At 36.5% G+C, this 17,085-nt stretch overlaps 1 protein-coding gene across 1 annotated transcript in view; it reads right to left on the reverse strand.

Annotated features, from left to right (window-relative positions):
* Positions 1–1,199: 1,199 nt before the first annotated feature.
* HOOK1 (hook microtubule tethering protein 1) overlaps positions 1,200–17,085 on the reverse strand; it is a 28,508-nt gene continuing 12,622 nt past the window's right edge. The window contains exons 9-22 of the mRNA XM_009636235.2: positions 14,499–14,665; positions 13,747–13,887; positions 12,251–12,452; positions 11,475–11,585; positions 11,148–11,235; positions 11,008–11,068; positions 10,252–10,392; positions 9,540–9,627; positions 8,642–8,676; positions 7,964–8,046; positions 7,476–7,576; positions 7,012–7,113; positions 5,836–5,904; positions 1,200–4,790 (exon numbers count right to left, since the gene is read on the reverse strand). Coding sequence (XP_009634530.2) covers positions 4,632–4,790; positions 5,836–5,904; positions 7,012–7,113; positions 7,476–7,576; positions 7,964–8,046; positions 8,642–8,676; positions 9,540–9,627; positions 10,252–10,392; positions 11,008–11,068; positions 11,148–11,235; positions 11,475–11,585; positions 12,251–12,452; positions 13,747–13,887; positions 14,499–14,665 — 1,548 coding nt within the window. The 3' untranslated portion in view covers positions 1,200–4,631. The remainder of the gene's footprint in view (positions 4,791–5,835; positions 5,905–7,011; positions 7,114–7,475; positions 7,577–7,963; positions 8,047–8,641; positions 8,677–9,539; positions 9,628–10,251; positions 10,393–11,007; positions 11,069–11,147; positions 11,236–11,474; positions 11,586–12,250; positions 12,453–13,746; positions 13,888–14,498; positions 14,666–17,085) is intronic.

The following is a 17,085-nucleotide window of genomic DNA, read 5'->3' on the forward strand; positions in this document are numbered from 1 at the left end:
CGCGCGCGCCTTCTCCCTCCAGGAGGGCGGCGGCGCCTACCAGTGCGTGTCCTGTGACAGATCACATACGGGCTGAAAACATCCTGCAGCCCAGCTCAGGCTTCCTGCACAGCTGAGAGCCTCTTCCCTTCCCTTCTCCCCCAAACACACACCTGCAGATCTCTGTCTTCAGTGTCTCAAAATGCTTTGAAATCCAGCCTGAGAAAAAAGGAAAAATGGTTCTTTTGGATCTGGCCACTCACTTCACACTCACTGGGACACTTCTGCCAGCGCAAAGGCCCTTCCACGTCAAGGTATCACGCAGCTCCCCATCTTCGTATGGGTAACAGCCCAGGGCAATAAATAATGAGTGAGTTACCCATGTCAGGCTAGTCAGGCCAAGGATTATGGTTCAGAGAAAGGGAAAACCAAGGTCTGTGGTAAAAACAGGCCTGAAACAGGGCCCCTCAAGGAAACCTGTGACACGTTCTTGCTGATCTTCACTTTGGAAAGCTGAACGGTTCCCTGCTCTCATTCCCAACCTCACTTCTGGGTTGAGGTTAGCGCTAAGGGAATGAGAAAGCTGTCAGTGAGACTAAGAACTGGGCACATAAATAACCTGCAGAGCAGACTGAAGAGGACAGTCAGCTTTCTTTTCCAAATAATAACAAGCATGGTGATTTAGGAGTATGTACCTGTCCTCTGTCTCCTCTTAGGTGGGTCTGAGGAGAGTAGGCAGAGATGCTACCTTACTTCAGTAGCAATAAGCAATTACTGAAGCCACTTGACAGCTAATTTGTGGTGGGTTTTAATCTCTCTGCTTCACAAGGTCCCTTGCCCAGCTCTCAGGTGACTGTCAGCATACCGAGCAGAGGTAACCAGCTTTGGGTGGGAGCAGAACTGTGGGCATGAACTGAAGAGAGGAGGGGAAGGCAGCACAGCTCCGATTTGTTGTTGTTACAGCAGAACGTACATACACACATTATGCTTACACATTACATATCCTGTAACACGACATTTTAGATGGTGCAATTGTATCAACATGCAGACTCAGTTCATATGTTGCCCAGAAGTATGGGTGCTTACATCAACCAAGGACCACTGAAGTACGTTGCTTGGAATAAAGACACCAGAGAATTAATTTTAAAATCTTTATGTGAATATAAAAGAATTCTTTCCAAAGAAAAGTAAAACCAAAAGCTTAAAAATTAGTGCAATTTTTCAAGTTCTATGCAACACAGTGTTTACATTTGTTTTAAACAGAAGATGTAGACACCGATACACTGAAAACCTTACCTCTAGCTTGACTAGTGGGAGAAAAGGAAAAAAGCAAAAAAGTTAAGAAGTTTACTAGACATTACCAACTCTTAAACAATTGTTTTCATTTTCTAATTCCTCAACTATTTATGGCTACCTAAATAAAACATCAGTATTGCTTATATTACTTATTTCCAAGTAAGTGTATACTGTAGAAAATAGAGTACCCATATATATATATTTTTAATGAACAAAAAAAATCAGTTAGGTGAAAATTTGTTTTCAGTGAATGTTTCTCAATCCACTATAATACAGTTGTTGCAAAAGAATCTTCTCAAAACTGCTGCCTGATCCACCTTGAGTAAAAGAACCTGCTAGTCCAAAATTGGTATTATTGCTACAAAACACTTTTCTTCCATACTGGTTATTTTTAATCTTATACAAAAAAAATACTAACAAATGATATGTCAATCAGAGCACACTTTGTTTCTTTGGATCTATATTACCCATTTTAATGGAAGCTGGCTAAAGTTACTAATAATGCTGATTAAATTCAGCAATATTCAATGATTTCATCTCGTAATTTGAATCCGTTCCTAGCTGTGCTGTCTGGGCATGATACGAATTCATCTTGCAGCAGAGACAAGTAGCCTCTTTCTTCATCCTGCCTCAGCAGTGGTGCACATTGCATCAAAGAACATTGTATTCACATTGTTCTGCTGCTACGCGTTGCATACAACCGCTGTAACGCAGCAATGCTACTGGTACCTTTTTTGTTTGATGTGAATGAAGTTAACATTAAAATCATACTTATTCTACTCATCCTTTCTGCACACCCAGATGAGCTGAAGTGAATACCACACCACAGCTTATAATCAACTATTTATTTCTACAGATCGGCTCCTCATTCATAGTACATAACCCAAGTTTAACCAGTTATAAACCAGCCACTCAAACAGGTTCGCAATCCCAAAGAAACGTTTAAGTTATACGCACAGGCTTATCTTTTTAACAGTTTAGTGAAGTCCCAAATAAGTAAAATTTTATCTAACACCTGAAAACCTGATCAATTTTTGGTAACCCCAAAAAGACCATTGGGGACAACCTTGCCCTGAGTAAGGCTGATCCCTGTCTGTAGTTCTATATTTAAATTCTTCCATCATTAGTCAGAAGACAAGCTTCCAATTAAATGATAGGGAGGTTCTCAGTCATTTTTGGTCCCAGGGTCTGCAGTTTTGAGAAGCGTACATGAAAGACATTTGCTCCACGTTTTTCACTACTCAGTACCCGATATGACTACTGACACAGCTCTACTACTGTGAGAAGTATGACAAATGCATCAAGCCTACCAACTACATGAGTATCTGAAAGATGTCCATGAAAGTTTCCATGCCGTAAAGAACGAGGGTTAAGAGATCCATTCAACACCATCAGTGACAGTTTCACATTTCACTAGAACACACCAAAGTACCAGGCTTTAGAAATGTAAGCATCTTGCTAAGACTTAGTGTCCTGTTCCACAGCTCACCATCTCCCACACTACCAGCAGATTAAACAAGCAATTGTATCTTAAAAATACAAAACCCAGTAACACCACTGCAGCAATAAAAGACCTCAAAACCCAAGAGGTAGTCCAAAGAAGCACAGAGTCCTGAAGAACACAACCTGACAGACAAAACTGTCCAGCGGCAGTTTGGCTGACCTATTCTCTGCTCCTATCACATTTAGCATGAGACTGGCTTTTAAACAATGCCTTGTGTACTCAGAGGTTTTGAAAGAGGAAATCTCTGTTGAATGCCTAAATGTATAACACTGTAAAACTATTACCACAACTAAGAAGCAACGCTAACTAAGTATTAAAAAATGAATACTTCCCTTTTCTCTAGCATTGCATGCAATGCCCAATAAAAAATATAAGATGCTAAGATGCTGGCAAAGGAAGAAATCAAAGAACAAGCCATGCTGAGGGGCATGCAAAATGAAAGACTAGTTAAAGCTCACAATTCAAAACTTAAATTCTGCAAAGCTGAACCCCACTCTCAGATAAAAGATGGCCTTAATTATGAAGACAGACATATGCTTTCATTCACGCATATGGCTGAGTTTTATATTAGATCATCACAGACTGGTACAGCACCCTCAAATACTTAGTTTAAGTGTATTCATTTTATTTTAAGGGCTGCTGTAATTTTATTTTATTCAACTATGGGTATAATGAATTTGTTCCAGACAGTCTGCAAAGAAGAATGGACATTAACAAGTTTCCTAAAAATACAGTTCCCAACAAAAATAAGACATTTGGTAAAGTGACACATTTTTTGTGAAAGATAGCAACTTCCTGCACACAACTTTCAGATATCAACCCCCATTTCATCTTCTTCAATGTAGATACTGCAAAACTATTATAGTTTATGCACTTTTCTCCCTGCCAACAAACAATCTTTGCTGCCAACAACTAGCAAAGCTATCTTTCATTCGTCTGCCTAGCACACTTAGTTCACAATACCTGAAGTGAAACTACACACAAAAAAGAAGAAAATTCATTTCTATGCACAGGGTTGTATAAATAGCTGGAAATAAATGGGGTTCCTTCCCACCTAACCCACTTTCTGCAAATAAATGCAGTGTACCAATATGCCAGACTTTTAAAACATAGCCCAGACTTTCTAATTATTATAATAGCTTTTCTTCTTAAACAGGAAAAGACAGCTTATTTGGCTTTAGTGAATTCAACATCTTAAAGACAAGTTTTCCTTTATGTATATACACACAAACTTAATCTTTTCTTTTTTAAATAAACTGAGTAATTCCACTTCTCACTTGAGATGACAAAACAAATCCTGTCTTCGGTTATATAACAAGTCAACTGGTACTACACGTTTTTTATCTTTCTCTACAAACGCAAGTTTTTTCATGCTTTTAAAATTGTATTTTGTTTTCTAAAAAAAGTATTTTTTAAAACATGGTATCAACCTTTTAAATTAATTTTTAGAAGAGCCCAGCAAAAATGCTCAGCATTGTCGGTTTTCTGAAGTACATTTTTGCATAACATCTTCCCATTACAAAAGTCAACTTTCTAGCCCAAACCCATTAAATAACATTTTAAATATATAGTGCCAATTTTTATATTTACAATATATTCTGAAGGCAAATATAAATCTTAAGTTGTGCTTGTAAAGACATACTGCAGTTATTAAATCTACTTCTACCTGGGAAACTATGTGCTACCTTCTAGACACACCACTGATCAACTTAATCACTTCTTGATAGGTTCTGATGTTGAATTTGCAGTTGCCCGCCATTCTAACCTCCTCCTTCATCAAGTAGTTAAAGTGGAAGCTATAAAACATTTAAGGACACTTTAGCATATAAGTTTTCCTCATGGTCCTTGTGGTTTATTCAGATGTTGCACCCGGTACTTTAACAGTGAGATTCCTTCTGGTATTGGTGACATGACGTTGTTGAGCTAGGAATGAGCGTCCGGGACCATCTCTGCAGGCACCACTACTGCCAACCAGTCTTGCTTCCATGCCTAGCTTCTGAAGAGTTAGGCTCTGAAAATAAGTTAAACAACATTTACACTGTTACAAAAACAGAAGAAAAAAAATTGGCCATCTTTCGTACACAATTCTGATGCTTACTTGGTATGCGTGCAGAATTCCTTCTACTGTATTTCTTATATACCTCTCGCTGCCATAAAGGTATGAACCAAGGTAAGATTCATTCCCATTCATATAGAATGTGTTAATTTTCGCTTATTGTAAAGTTGTTCCTTTATTAACCCATTTATTTTACTTTCCTTTTTTGATTTCCCATTCCAGACTTTCTTTATGATTAAACATTGCTTCATATGAAGATGAACAACTTTCTCCAGTCTTTTTCACAGCAATCTAACATCAAACGGTCTAACAACCTTTGCAACACCACTGCAGGATGAGAAGATGGCTCTAGCTTTATTTCACAAATAATGCTAGAGACACTGAACATCTAAAGCAGGAGTCTGGAAACCTTTTGAACCACAGTCTCCCTTCATCTCAAGCCCAAAAACTTCAACAACAAATGCTATTGAACATTCAGGAATTTAGCCTGCTAAATCCAGATGGAAGCTTGTGGCAGCAAATAGTACATTACTAACATATGGCCTATGCCAAATCTTAAGTCTCCTATTCCAAAGCACAGAAGACAAGCAGAAAACATACAACAACATAATTTTACAAAATAGTTTATTAATAAAGTACTTTCCCTTTAGGCTGCTATCTCACAAGTTATCGCAATAGGATTGGAAACTCCAGCTAGAACTCACTCAGGTTTGCATTCTGGCTTGAAGTCAGAATAAGCAAGTGGAAGAGTGATCTCATTTTAAACTGGATCTCTCAGGCTTTGTTCCTTCCTCAGTTCCCTGTTTTTCAACACGAGGCCATGCTAATCTGCAAGTTTGATTTTTCTGCCACAAGTAAATAAACTGCTAGCCTTGTCTCCTAAGCACCAGCTTACAGTGATCTAAAAAGAAAAAGGTGGTGATACAAGATTTAACTGTCACATTTAGCAAAATGTGTTTTTCTGATTTCTGCGATACCAACAAATGAACATTTGACCCACCTTGTTATACCATGCAGTTACAATTAGCTTTTCCTCATAATCACGTAACTTAGCAAGTTTGTATTCAGCCTGCAAGCAGATAATAGTGAAGACAATCTCAATTATAAACCAAAAATAATCTTCATAAATATATTTCAGTCCATTGAGTGAAATAAACACATGCAAAAGAAATGCTTAAATATGCAAAATAACTAGAAGGCTTAGAAGTGTAAATAAAGATACTTCCATAAATGACTATGAGAGGAGTTACAGACTACTTCAAGAAGAGGCTAAACTTTACAAAGTTGCAGTTCAACTTAGAAACATACTTTGAGGGCACATGGGGGAGAAATGCATGGAAGCGTAGGCTGTATCAGAAAGTCTATAAATAATTGAGTATTTTTTTTTACCTGAAAGTCAAAGAAAAGAATGTACCTCTAGTGACTGAATATTCTTATCATGTTACCAAATTGCTACTATGTAATATGCTTACCTAGTACATATACATAGAAGAAACCTGAGGCCACAGCATTTATAAAGTCAGACCCTTCAGCCTACTAACTCGTGTTGAGGAATTTTGTATTTGCTCAGGTATTCTAACCAGTCCCATCAAAATTGCTATAAAACTGAATGCAGCACACATTTTATTTTGGTCCATGAACTACTGTCAACAATCCTTTCAGGATTTCAGCCAAGCAGATTTTACTGAATTAACAGGTTTTACTCTTCTGTACAGTTTCAAGAACTCCAGTACCTGAAACCACTGATATCAGAGATCTAGTAAATTAAATAGGTCACTGCTCAAATACCTAGTCCCTCATACAAGCTAAGTTACATTACTACTGAGAAAGGTCAGAATCTGCAGCTCTGTACAAGTTACCGTAATGCAGTAAAACTATTAGTCTTACAAAGTATTTCACTTGCAGCTTTTCAGAATGTTTAGGAAGAATCCAAATTAGAGTTTCAGTTGTACATTGAAAAACATTGTTGAAAAGTAAACTGCTCTGACAGACTTATACTAGGATACACGGTTAATTAAGGCAAACTAAAAAACTCTAGGTTTGATGGTCTGTGCAGTTTCTAACCGAATGCATCATTGAAGGGTACTGGATCATTAGGGAACAGTAACTTCAGTGTCTAATATTAAAGACAGCAGAACATATTAGAAGTCATTATTAAATATATGTAAGTTTTTACCTCTAATGCTTCGATTTTTTTGTCTTTCTCCATTATCTGTTTTCTGAGCAACATAATTTCTGCTGATGCTGGATTTAGCTTGGGGTCTAAGGTTTTTATGACCTGTACAAGGCAAAACAAAAGCATTAGAAGTCAGGTTTGATTCTCAATAGCTCTGCATCTCATTTGCTTGCAGTAGAAATATGAAAACAGACTGAGCACTTGTCAGGCAATTATGATGAAAACTAGGCTGTTACACTGTACAACAGAAGATATCAAAGGGTACAAAGGAATCATTAACGCATCTCATGCTTTAGCTTAAACCCCATTCTCCCATACTTTAACTGACTGCAATTGAGCAATTTGACTAAAAATGCAAAATGTAGCTGCTAATTTTAATCAGGAGGCGGGGAGGAGGGACTCAAATCAGTTTGTTTAACAATTTATGAGGAAGGAATGTGTATCTTCAGAAATATGCCACTCACGTTTCTTGCTTTCTCAAGGTACATTTTGTATCTTTCTTCCATTGCTTTCATATCCTCATCTTTTTTTCGCAAAGCTGCTTCCAGCTCTCCAATCTTCTGGGCTATTTACAGAAATTAACAACAAAGGCGTACAAAATAAAAACAGACATGGTACTTTCAAGGCTTCTGCATTCTCTCAATGTAACCACCCCCCAAATAAACTTTCTAGCTACTACACAATGCCCCAAGTTCTTATTTTGGTTTCAGTTGTAGCATAAGGTCCCACCTGACCCATTTTGCAGAGTATCGTTCAACAAAACTAAGCCCCCACGAACCTCTTCCTGCCCACCACTGCATGCAGAAACACCCTCCCCACACTTCAGGTTTAAAGCTAAGCTGTAGCAGAAAGCCTTATCCTGAACAAGTGTCCCATAGCCCAGTGGCTATGGGAATCTTTTCTGAAGAAATCTAACATAGTCTCATAAAAAAACCCACACAAACCAACTTACGGTTCTGACTAACATCAGGCTGGAGTTCTGCAAGATCAGCCTCTTTCTTCTGTAACTCATCATGAACTTCATTCAACTTTTCCCTACGAATGAAGGACTAGGCTAAGGATTAAGCTCACAAATAATTCCATGCGCAGTTTTAAGAGCTGAAGCTGAAACTTGATGGTAGAAGCATTTAAACAACAATTTTAGACTCTGGCAATTCTTTTGAGTTTAAATAGAAATATTAGTACGCATTTTTGAAGAACCGTAAAAATTGTAATTTCTGATTTGAGTCTCATTTACTTAAAACTAGAAACAAAAAAGACAATTAATAAAAACAAGCTCCAGCATTGTCTCTGCAGGAAGTACATCTGCTGAAGAGATGGAAGTATTCCAGAAGAATGAAATACATTTTGAGTCCAGTAAGAGTGATGGTTTTAGCAGCCTACTGTAGAATGAGAACAGTCAAAATGCTATTGGTGATGAAGACACAGTTAAGTGGAAACTAGTATTACAAGATTATCATGATCAAAGTAGAAAAAACTAGAGCGCTATTACACTCACGACATGCATGATTCTCAAATCAGTGGCTCAGAAAAACAAGACATCCCTACAAAGATTCAGGCAGTTTCCATGCTACAACAGTCAAATTATTTAGCATAAATAAGCTATTTTGGATGTGTGTGCCTTACTTACATATGTGCTGCCAACTTCTGCTTCAGGTTGCTAGACTATGAAAGGAAAGAGTTAAAATTCAGTTATATTTCAGTATTTCTTATCATTCAATGTTAAAGTGCTCTTACAAATCAGCCAAGAATACTTAGCACACCTAATAAGTCAAAGCAAATCAAACTGCATTTTTTCATACATTTCTGTAATGACTTTCATATTTTTTGCATCACACAGATACCAATTCCAGCATCTTTTTTCTTTAAAGCTATCCTCACTATACCACCATTTAATGATAAAACTAGAGATTTTTAAAAGTAGAAGGTAGAAGAGTTACAGTCCTTAGAGAAGGTGAGGGGAAGGAATCACAAAAAACACAAGCCTTTCAATTGAAATGCAGTTGATGTGGGGGGTGGATGGATTCTCATACTATAGAGACTAAACTCATCTGCTCCAAATACAGTGGAGCCACGTCTGTGTTACCTAAACTGAGTGAGTTTTTTCAGGCAGGAGAATTTTTAGAATACATTGAACAGCCTCAGTTCTTTAAGATCTTTGCTTTTAAGGTCTTTTGAAAGGTGTGTGCTTGTTCGGGTTGGCGGTGGATGACCCAAAGGGGCTTCAGAGCTTGCTTACTCTTACAACTACACAAACCAGTGCGTTTCAAACTAACTTTAAAAAAAAAAAAAAAAACACCAAAAAAACCAACAAAAAAAACCAACACAAAAAACAAACAAAAGACCCCCCAGAAAACCCACACCAAAAAAAGCACAAACCACAATTTTGCCTTCTTAGTACTTATCAGCACTAGACACACTGAAAAAGAGAAGGCACATCTAAACAAAGGACATGATGTTACACTGAAGGATTTGAAACAAAACTAGCAATATGTCTTCAAGGTCAAGAAGCCTGAATTTTCACTTACTCCTTCTGTCTTGGATCCCTGCTCCTGTAAAGTCTTTTGCAGATCTTCAATCTGCTGCTGTAACTCCCCAATACGCTCTTCATTTAGCCTTTTAGGAAGAAAAGACAGTTATTACCCATTTAAATAGATCATGACAGATTTTTCTGTTTCATGTCTGGATAGAGTCTACCCAACGGGACTTAAGAAACTGGTTTCAAATGCTTTTAGTTTGACTTGAACTTCTGCTGAAACAAACCCATGGCAGCTTTATTAAACATTTTATAATGAAAGACCTAGAATTATTTTAAGTTTTGAGAAAACTTAACTACCCAAAATTCTCATATCCTAGTAAACTGCTTTCAGCATTCATTTACTGGTAGAGAAATTCAGACCATATCCCAGTGTTACGACATGATTAGTTTGAAGTTCTAGAAATAAGAGTTTACATCAATTCTTGTTCTACCAAGAATCATTCAGAGCTAATAGGAGCATCCTCTAAGCAACAGTTTCTTCAGAGTACACTACACACAGATCTACCACATTTACAACACCACATTTAAGCTAGCTTCCTTCTTGCTGGCTTCATAACGCTTTGTTAATGATTACACTGGTGAAAGAAAAAGGATAATTGGCTTCCTGCACAGTGCTACACTACAGATGCAAGCTACAAGGCCACTCTGAAGGTCCAGAAATAACTTTTTGCTATATTTTAAGATGCTGTTTCACCCATCACCTTTTCTCAGTTTCTAGTTCGTTCACTGTCCGATGCTTTTGCTCCAGCTGTTCCTGGAGCTCTGCAATACGTTCATTTTCTGATCCTTCCTGTTGTAATAGAAGCATCTTATTTTCGTGCTGCAGCCGAATAAACATTTCTCTGAATCAAAAACAATAAAAAAAGGCACTGTTAATTAAGAAAAAGGTGACTAAGAGTAGGATGTAATATTCCTGTTCACTCCCCCAACCTTAAAGCGAGAGAAACAAGTTCTGCTTGAGGATATAGTTGGGGTAACAATGCAATTTTTTATTAAAACATAACTTACAATTTTCAAACTTTTAGGTTTTTAAGAGATATTAACGAAAGTTTTAAATTAGGTCACTCTAAACCCAGGTTTTATTGTGCCTTTATGTTTCACTCTGCCAGACCTTAGAAGTAACATTAGCTAGCCTTTCACTGTTCTGTCTGTGCATTATTTATTTATTTATTTATTCTGTCTGCCAGTGGCAAGATAAGATTGTTTCACTCCTTAAAGAGGATGTTTCAAGTCAAACTTTACATACAGCAAACTGATATGCTTTTAAGAAAGAATGCAAAGTAATTATAGAACGGGGAAATAATTATTAACAACTACATGGGGGTCCAGACAAGCATCATGGAGGGAAAGCAAGAAATGGGATACAGAGTCATGTTGCCAAAAATACTGAACTTTCATAGACAATGTTATGTCCCACTCATGAAAATCCCAAGACAACCTCAACCTTTTTGTCTTACCTGTATTCCACTGGCAGAATTTCAGCAGCAAGATTCTCATGGCTTTTAACACGAGATGGACCTGAAATTGTATGGGAAGTTTAATTTAACAGACTTAAAGAAACCACTAATATACATAAAAAAGCCTCTGAAAGCAATACCTGTTTGACTCAGGTGATCCTGCTGCATCTGTGAATACCGGAGCTCTTCATTTGTCTCTTTTAATGCATCACACTGTACTATCAGTCTCTAAGAAGACATGTTTGAGATGGAATTAAGTCACACTGCACCACTTTAAGATCAAATAACATTAATCAGGAACGGTACCGACACACACATTTTAAGACATTTTATATGTCTACACACACACAAGCCACTAAAATTCATTTTTATGGTAGCACTACTTCTGCAAAGGTTTTCCTCAAGCAGAGTGAGAGAGGAAGGAGACTTATTAGGTGTTCAAATAAACTCTCGTTCAAGAGACTTACCTCCTTTTCTTTGATTAAAGCTTCATGTTTTTCTTCAAGTCGCTTCATTTCAAATGATAGCTTATCAGCTCTTTTTGATTCTTCTGACAGTTTGTTATGAAGCTCCTGGACCTTTTCATAAAAAGACTATATTCAGCACATGAATGTTGCGAGATGCTACCTTTAAAAGCCATGTTAAAACCTTCACTACTGCCCAGTTCAGCCAAAATAAACAGCTGGTCCACCAAACTTGGGGAAGGGGAGATGGGATGGGGGCCTGCGTCTTTGGATTTTTTTGTTGTTTTTTTGTTTGGTTTTGGGCTTCTTTTATTTAAACAAAATAAAAGACAAAATAACTCCCACGTCTCTTAATTACTACTGAAATAAGTGAAATTGAAATAAAACAAACAGTTTAAAAATAAATTTCCACGGAGCAAGTTAAGAATATTACATAGAAATGATCTCAGTAATAGCTGAACAACCTCTCGCAGGCACAAAAATTACCTCAGTTAAAGGAAAGAGAAAAAGCCTACAAACCATAGAAAACCAATCAGTTGAGAGGGAAATTACAGTTAAGCTTGCTAGCTTATTAAACAGGGAAAACCAGAAAGTGAATGGCAGAGTATGAAGGAGTTTTCATGAATAAGAAATTCTAAGGGGATAATACAGGTTAAGCCCATGGGCTGTTAAATTAAGCTGTTCGATTTTTTTCATTAAAACATAATTAAAATAATTTTATTTAGGTAAGATGACTATCCGAGGAAAAAGTAACATCTTAAGTATAGATGCAGCCTTACCTGTCTTTTGTAGGTTTCTAGCTGCGCCCGGGCTGCATTGGCTTTCTTCAGTTCATCCTCCAGACTGACTGTATTGTGCATATACATCATATTGGTTTCCTGCAGAGATTTGACTTGTCTGCGGAAGTCATTCAAGTCCTGTAGCTTTTTACGATACACCTCAACAGTTGATTCCAACTTACTTGCCTTGTCTGCGGTAGCCCTTCAAAGTATAAACAGGAATTAGAAGAAAGAGTATGTTTCTTCAAAAGATTAAAAAGGTCAAATTCTGCTTTCATGCACATTCAAGCTGTTTTCAAAGAGAGGTGCAACATGCTTAACAGCAGAGTTAAATCCTACTGCTTTATATTTAAATGCATAATCAACGCAAACTTGCATTATGCAAAGATTGCTTATAAAAATTGAAGTCACCACAGGGTTTAAGTGGGAGCAAGACTGACAGTCATATGCCAGAATTACAAGCAAGGGTTAGTATGTGAAATATCTCTAGGGAATTCTGTGGGGTGCAATGTAAATGCAATGTAAAAAAAAAAAGAGTAATCTCAAAGTACTGGTACTTGGTAACGAAAAACACACAGATGTTCTCATTGCGGGGCTATCCATAATTAGAACGTAATTGCACTATGAAAATGATCATTAGCATATATGACCAAGAATTACCAGCTGATCATTAACAAAAATCTACATGGTAAGAAAATATTTGAATCATAAATACACAAATTAATTTTAATATCTGTGTTTAATATCTGCCATCTCATATTACTAGAAGCTAGTACAAGAAAATTACAGAAGAAAATCTATGGTTAACATTTGTTTCAGATGTTATTTAAGAACCACTATAAGCTAAACACCTGACATCACTTTTCTTTCTATGCTTTATTCATACTATTTTATGGATAGCAGACTTGCTTTCACAATATGATTTTCTTTGGATATTTCTTGGGTGCTCTGGTATTTAACTGAGTTTACACAAGATGGAACAATATGTTAAATTCTCATCAAGGCTACTGTGTATTTCATCATCATTTCATTAATCATGTTGATAACCTAAATCTAGCGTAGAATGCTGACACCAAAAGTTATGTCAAAGTATGCTACATGTATGCTTTTATACATCACAAAAGGCAGCCTTTTGCCAACAGGTATGTCCCCTTAATATGAATGCACCTCCCCCCGCAAAAATTTATTAATTCTTGCAGAACTTCAACCTTATGTCCCACATGAAGAATAATAACTTCTGTATTCATTAATCCTGCCTCACAGAAAAATTCCATGTTGCTATTCTTACAGCAACAATAGAGGCTATGCTTGAAAACTTGCACTCCATCTTTGCTTTGTCAAAGGGCCCTTTTTCAACGTTTATTTTAGATCTTGTTTGGATAAGATCTATCTGCAGAAGTAACGCCTCAGAAGAAAAATCTTTTTAAATACAAAGCCTTGGATTTAGCCATTAAATCCTCCTAATGTGTTGGGGGGGAGCACTCTCTGTTACATACCTAAGAATATCATTTTCATCTTTCAAGGCTCTAGATTCTTCTGCCAAAGAGGTTAGTTCGTTGTTTCTATGTTGCAGTTCAATCAATTGTTTTTCTAGATCTTCACAATGGACACGATAATCATCTTTTGCAGCTTCAAGCCTACCAGATCAAAACCAGGAACTCTGTTAAGAACTCATCGTTATTACAGGTTTTTCATTTAGTACTATAACTACTAAAAATAAGTAAGACAAAGGAAACCTATTGATTTAAGTAGCCAGAAAAATGGTACTGGAAGCGGAACATTTTATTGTCTACCTGTTAAAACATAATAGATTATGTACTGCAAATTTACCACAATAATATCAAGAGATCACAGGAAAAGTGTGGGGTTTTCCCCCCTGCCCCCATAGGGATCAAAGGGAGAAAGACTAATATGTAAAAGAAATCAGTAACGAGATATGGTGGGGTTTTTGGGGGGTAGGGGTTTTGTTTACACACAAATCACTTCAGCACTCATTTTCTGTGTTCCATCACCTTTTCTGAAGTGTCAAGTGGCTACAGTAAGGCAATTACAAAGTAATATTTTCTACAAGTAACAGTTCCTTTTTCTTTTTGAAGGTAAGGACTGTCTTTAAAATACATCTATATAGTACTAGAAAGTTTTTATAGCAAAAGAAATTGAGATGGAAAATCCTGAAAGAGTACCAGAAATGCTCAGGATATATTTGACATGACAAGCAAGAGATTTTTTAAGAGAAATTATTTCATACCTGAAGTTTTCTTCCTGCAGTTGTTCCAGCTGCAACTGTGCATGAAAATACTTTTTTGCAACCACAGTATTTGGATCATCAAGAGAGTCATCTAATTGCTCTAGCCTGTCATTTATAATCTCATTTTCTGACATCAAGCTGTTTTTTTCATCCTGGAGGGCAGCCACCTAGAGCAGATAAAACAGCATCAACATTATAAGACCTGTCCCACTGAAAAGAACTAAAGCAAGACAGCAGTATGTCACCAAATTAGTTTATGAAAAAGGTTAAGCGTTTAGAAATTTTAGAATGTAATTTACATAGCATACTTGAGCATACAGATGCTTTAGTGTATGACAGTTATGAAGCACTAAAAGAAGAGTCCCTCTAAAAAAAGACAAGTTTCTGTAACTGAAACCATGGTAAAAGGCAGACAATGTGATATGGAGAGAAACTGGTACTTTCATTAAAAAGAATACCATGGACACCGTACAAAAAACTGTAAGTATTGGTGTAAAGGTACTCTCCATCTTGCTTGTACTTAACAATAAAAAGCAGGATGGCACTGGCTAGCACACTAACACAGTACTGCCGTGCGCTCAGCAGTGAATGGTTGCGCAAGAAGCCGTTTCAGGCACCATAAGCTAGTAAGCACACACGCAAAAGAAAAAAAACCTAGACAGCTTCATATAGAGCATGCATTTTTTGCAACAATCAAACAAGTTTGATATTGAAAGTGTTCACAGCTAAGCAAATGAGAATACAACACTTTATTGAAACAGTAAGTATATTAACAGCCATAAAATGGTGAAGGATCAAGAGGATAAAACCTTTATAGTTTTTCTAGTGAAAGCTGTTGTGTTAATTTTAACATCCTGTCAAACATAAGAGCATGTAGCATGTGTTAGTTAACTGGCATTTAAACAGGGACAATATGCTTTTTGGGTTATGTTTTCCTGAATCATAAAGAAAACCTACCTTTCTTCTACTCTTGGAAAATATCAAGGAAGACTGAGACCTTACAAGTGAATTTATTAAGAATTAGTTTAAATGAGAAGCGTCAGTCAATATTATGGCTTCAAATAAAATAAAATAAAACATATCATGATGACATTATTAGATTAAACATCAGATATAACCTAGAGTATGCAATATTAAGAAACAAGAAATATTAAGAAATATTGTAATCATAACTTAAAAGTCTATCAGTCAAACAGATGTGAGAAACAAAACAGTAACTTCATTAGGTACTGGCTTTCGAGGTTCACTCCTTTTTATATACCAGACTTCACTTTACCATATACATGCACACAAAACACCTGGGAGTAGAGACCATATCAAGCTTTGCTCAGCGTAATACCTCCTGTTCAAGGTTCAGCAACTCCTTAAACACGCACAACATTCACACTTTTAGAATAATGCCTCAGACTTAAAAAAACCAGCAACACATTTTTCACATAACTCAGAGCAAGTTTTTCATCTTTTCTCAGTTCCTTTCTGATAGCTTTCTGTTCTTCTTTTCTGTTATTTCAACATAATAGAAGTGGTGTAAAAATCAACACAAATTATGAAGAGGTATTGTAAAAAAACACATCCCGGTATTAAAGAGCTATAGTGTCATTAATTCATCTGCTTATACTCAGCAGTAGCTTTCCCTCAAACACTTTTCATGCCTTCACCTGGCCCACGCTATGTTATGAGCAATTGGCTTTGTGTAACCTATCATTAATTAATAGAGAAATCTGAAAGGAGAAGTTTGTGGGAGACAGGACAAAGCCTGGGGCTTCCCTATCGAGACATGCTAAGTCTCCTAATGGAAGCAGGAAATGCAAGTAAACTGTTACCCCAGCACCTCTGGCACCTTTTGAACAGTGAACCCACTTTTTGAAATTTAGCAACTGTAGTCTGTGAATTCAGTTGTCAAATCAATCCTCTTGCCCATTTTAAAAGAGAAAATAGTTTTCTCCTGCAGATTCTGCTCACAAGCATTTTTAGATCTCTGCTTTCACTAGGAAGCCTTACCATTGCCTCAAGAAAAAAGGAAATGAAATTATCAATTCAATTCTAACAACAGCTTCCTGGGCACAACAATTAACTATGAGCTACTTTTATATATAAGTATTCTATGTTTTCAGTTGTCATTACCCGTAAGAAACCAAATGTTCTCTTTGTACAGAATCACACCTGAGATGAACTGCCTTACCAGATAAACCTCTTTCTATTCTCTGATTATAGTGCCATAAAAGAAGAATCAGACTTAGGGCTAACAAATGGATACTTTTTTTTTTCTTTTTTTCCTTAAAAACTTGATTGAAATGCAAGTTCCTGTTTATGTTATGAAGTCCTCTCTCCTTTTTCTAAAGTGTAACTTGATTAATTTCTATATCCATTAAAACCAAAAAGTAGGCCTATTATCAGTGTGGTTTGAAAGGATCTGTTAGTTTCCTTTTTTTTTCCTGAAATATCCTCCATGTTGTAACTGTGTACAAGAAAAAGTTAGTATATTTTAGATAAGTTTCAAATTTTAGTTTTTCATCAACTCCTACTGAAAACAGCATCATTTTCCTGTGATTAAAACTAATGACTGATTATTAGGTGAACTGTATTT

Source organism: Egretta garzetta, unplaced genomic scaffold (genome assembly GCF_000687185.1).
Source record: "Egretta garzetta isolate BGI_Z169 unplaced genomic scaffold, ASM68718v1 scaffold163, whole genome shotgun sequence".
NCBI lineage: Eukaryota > Metazoa > Chordata > Aves > Pelecaniformes > Ardeidae > Egretta > Egretta garzetta.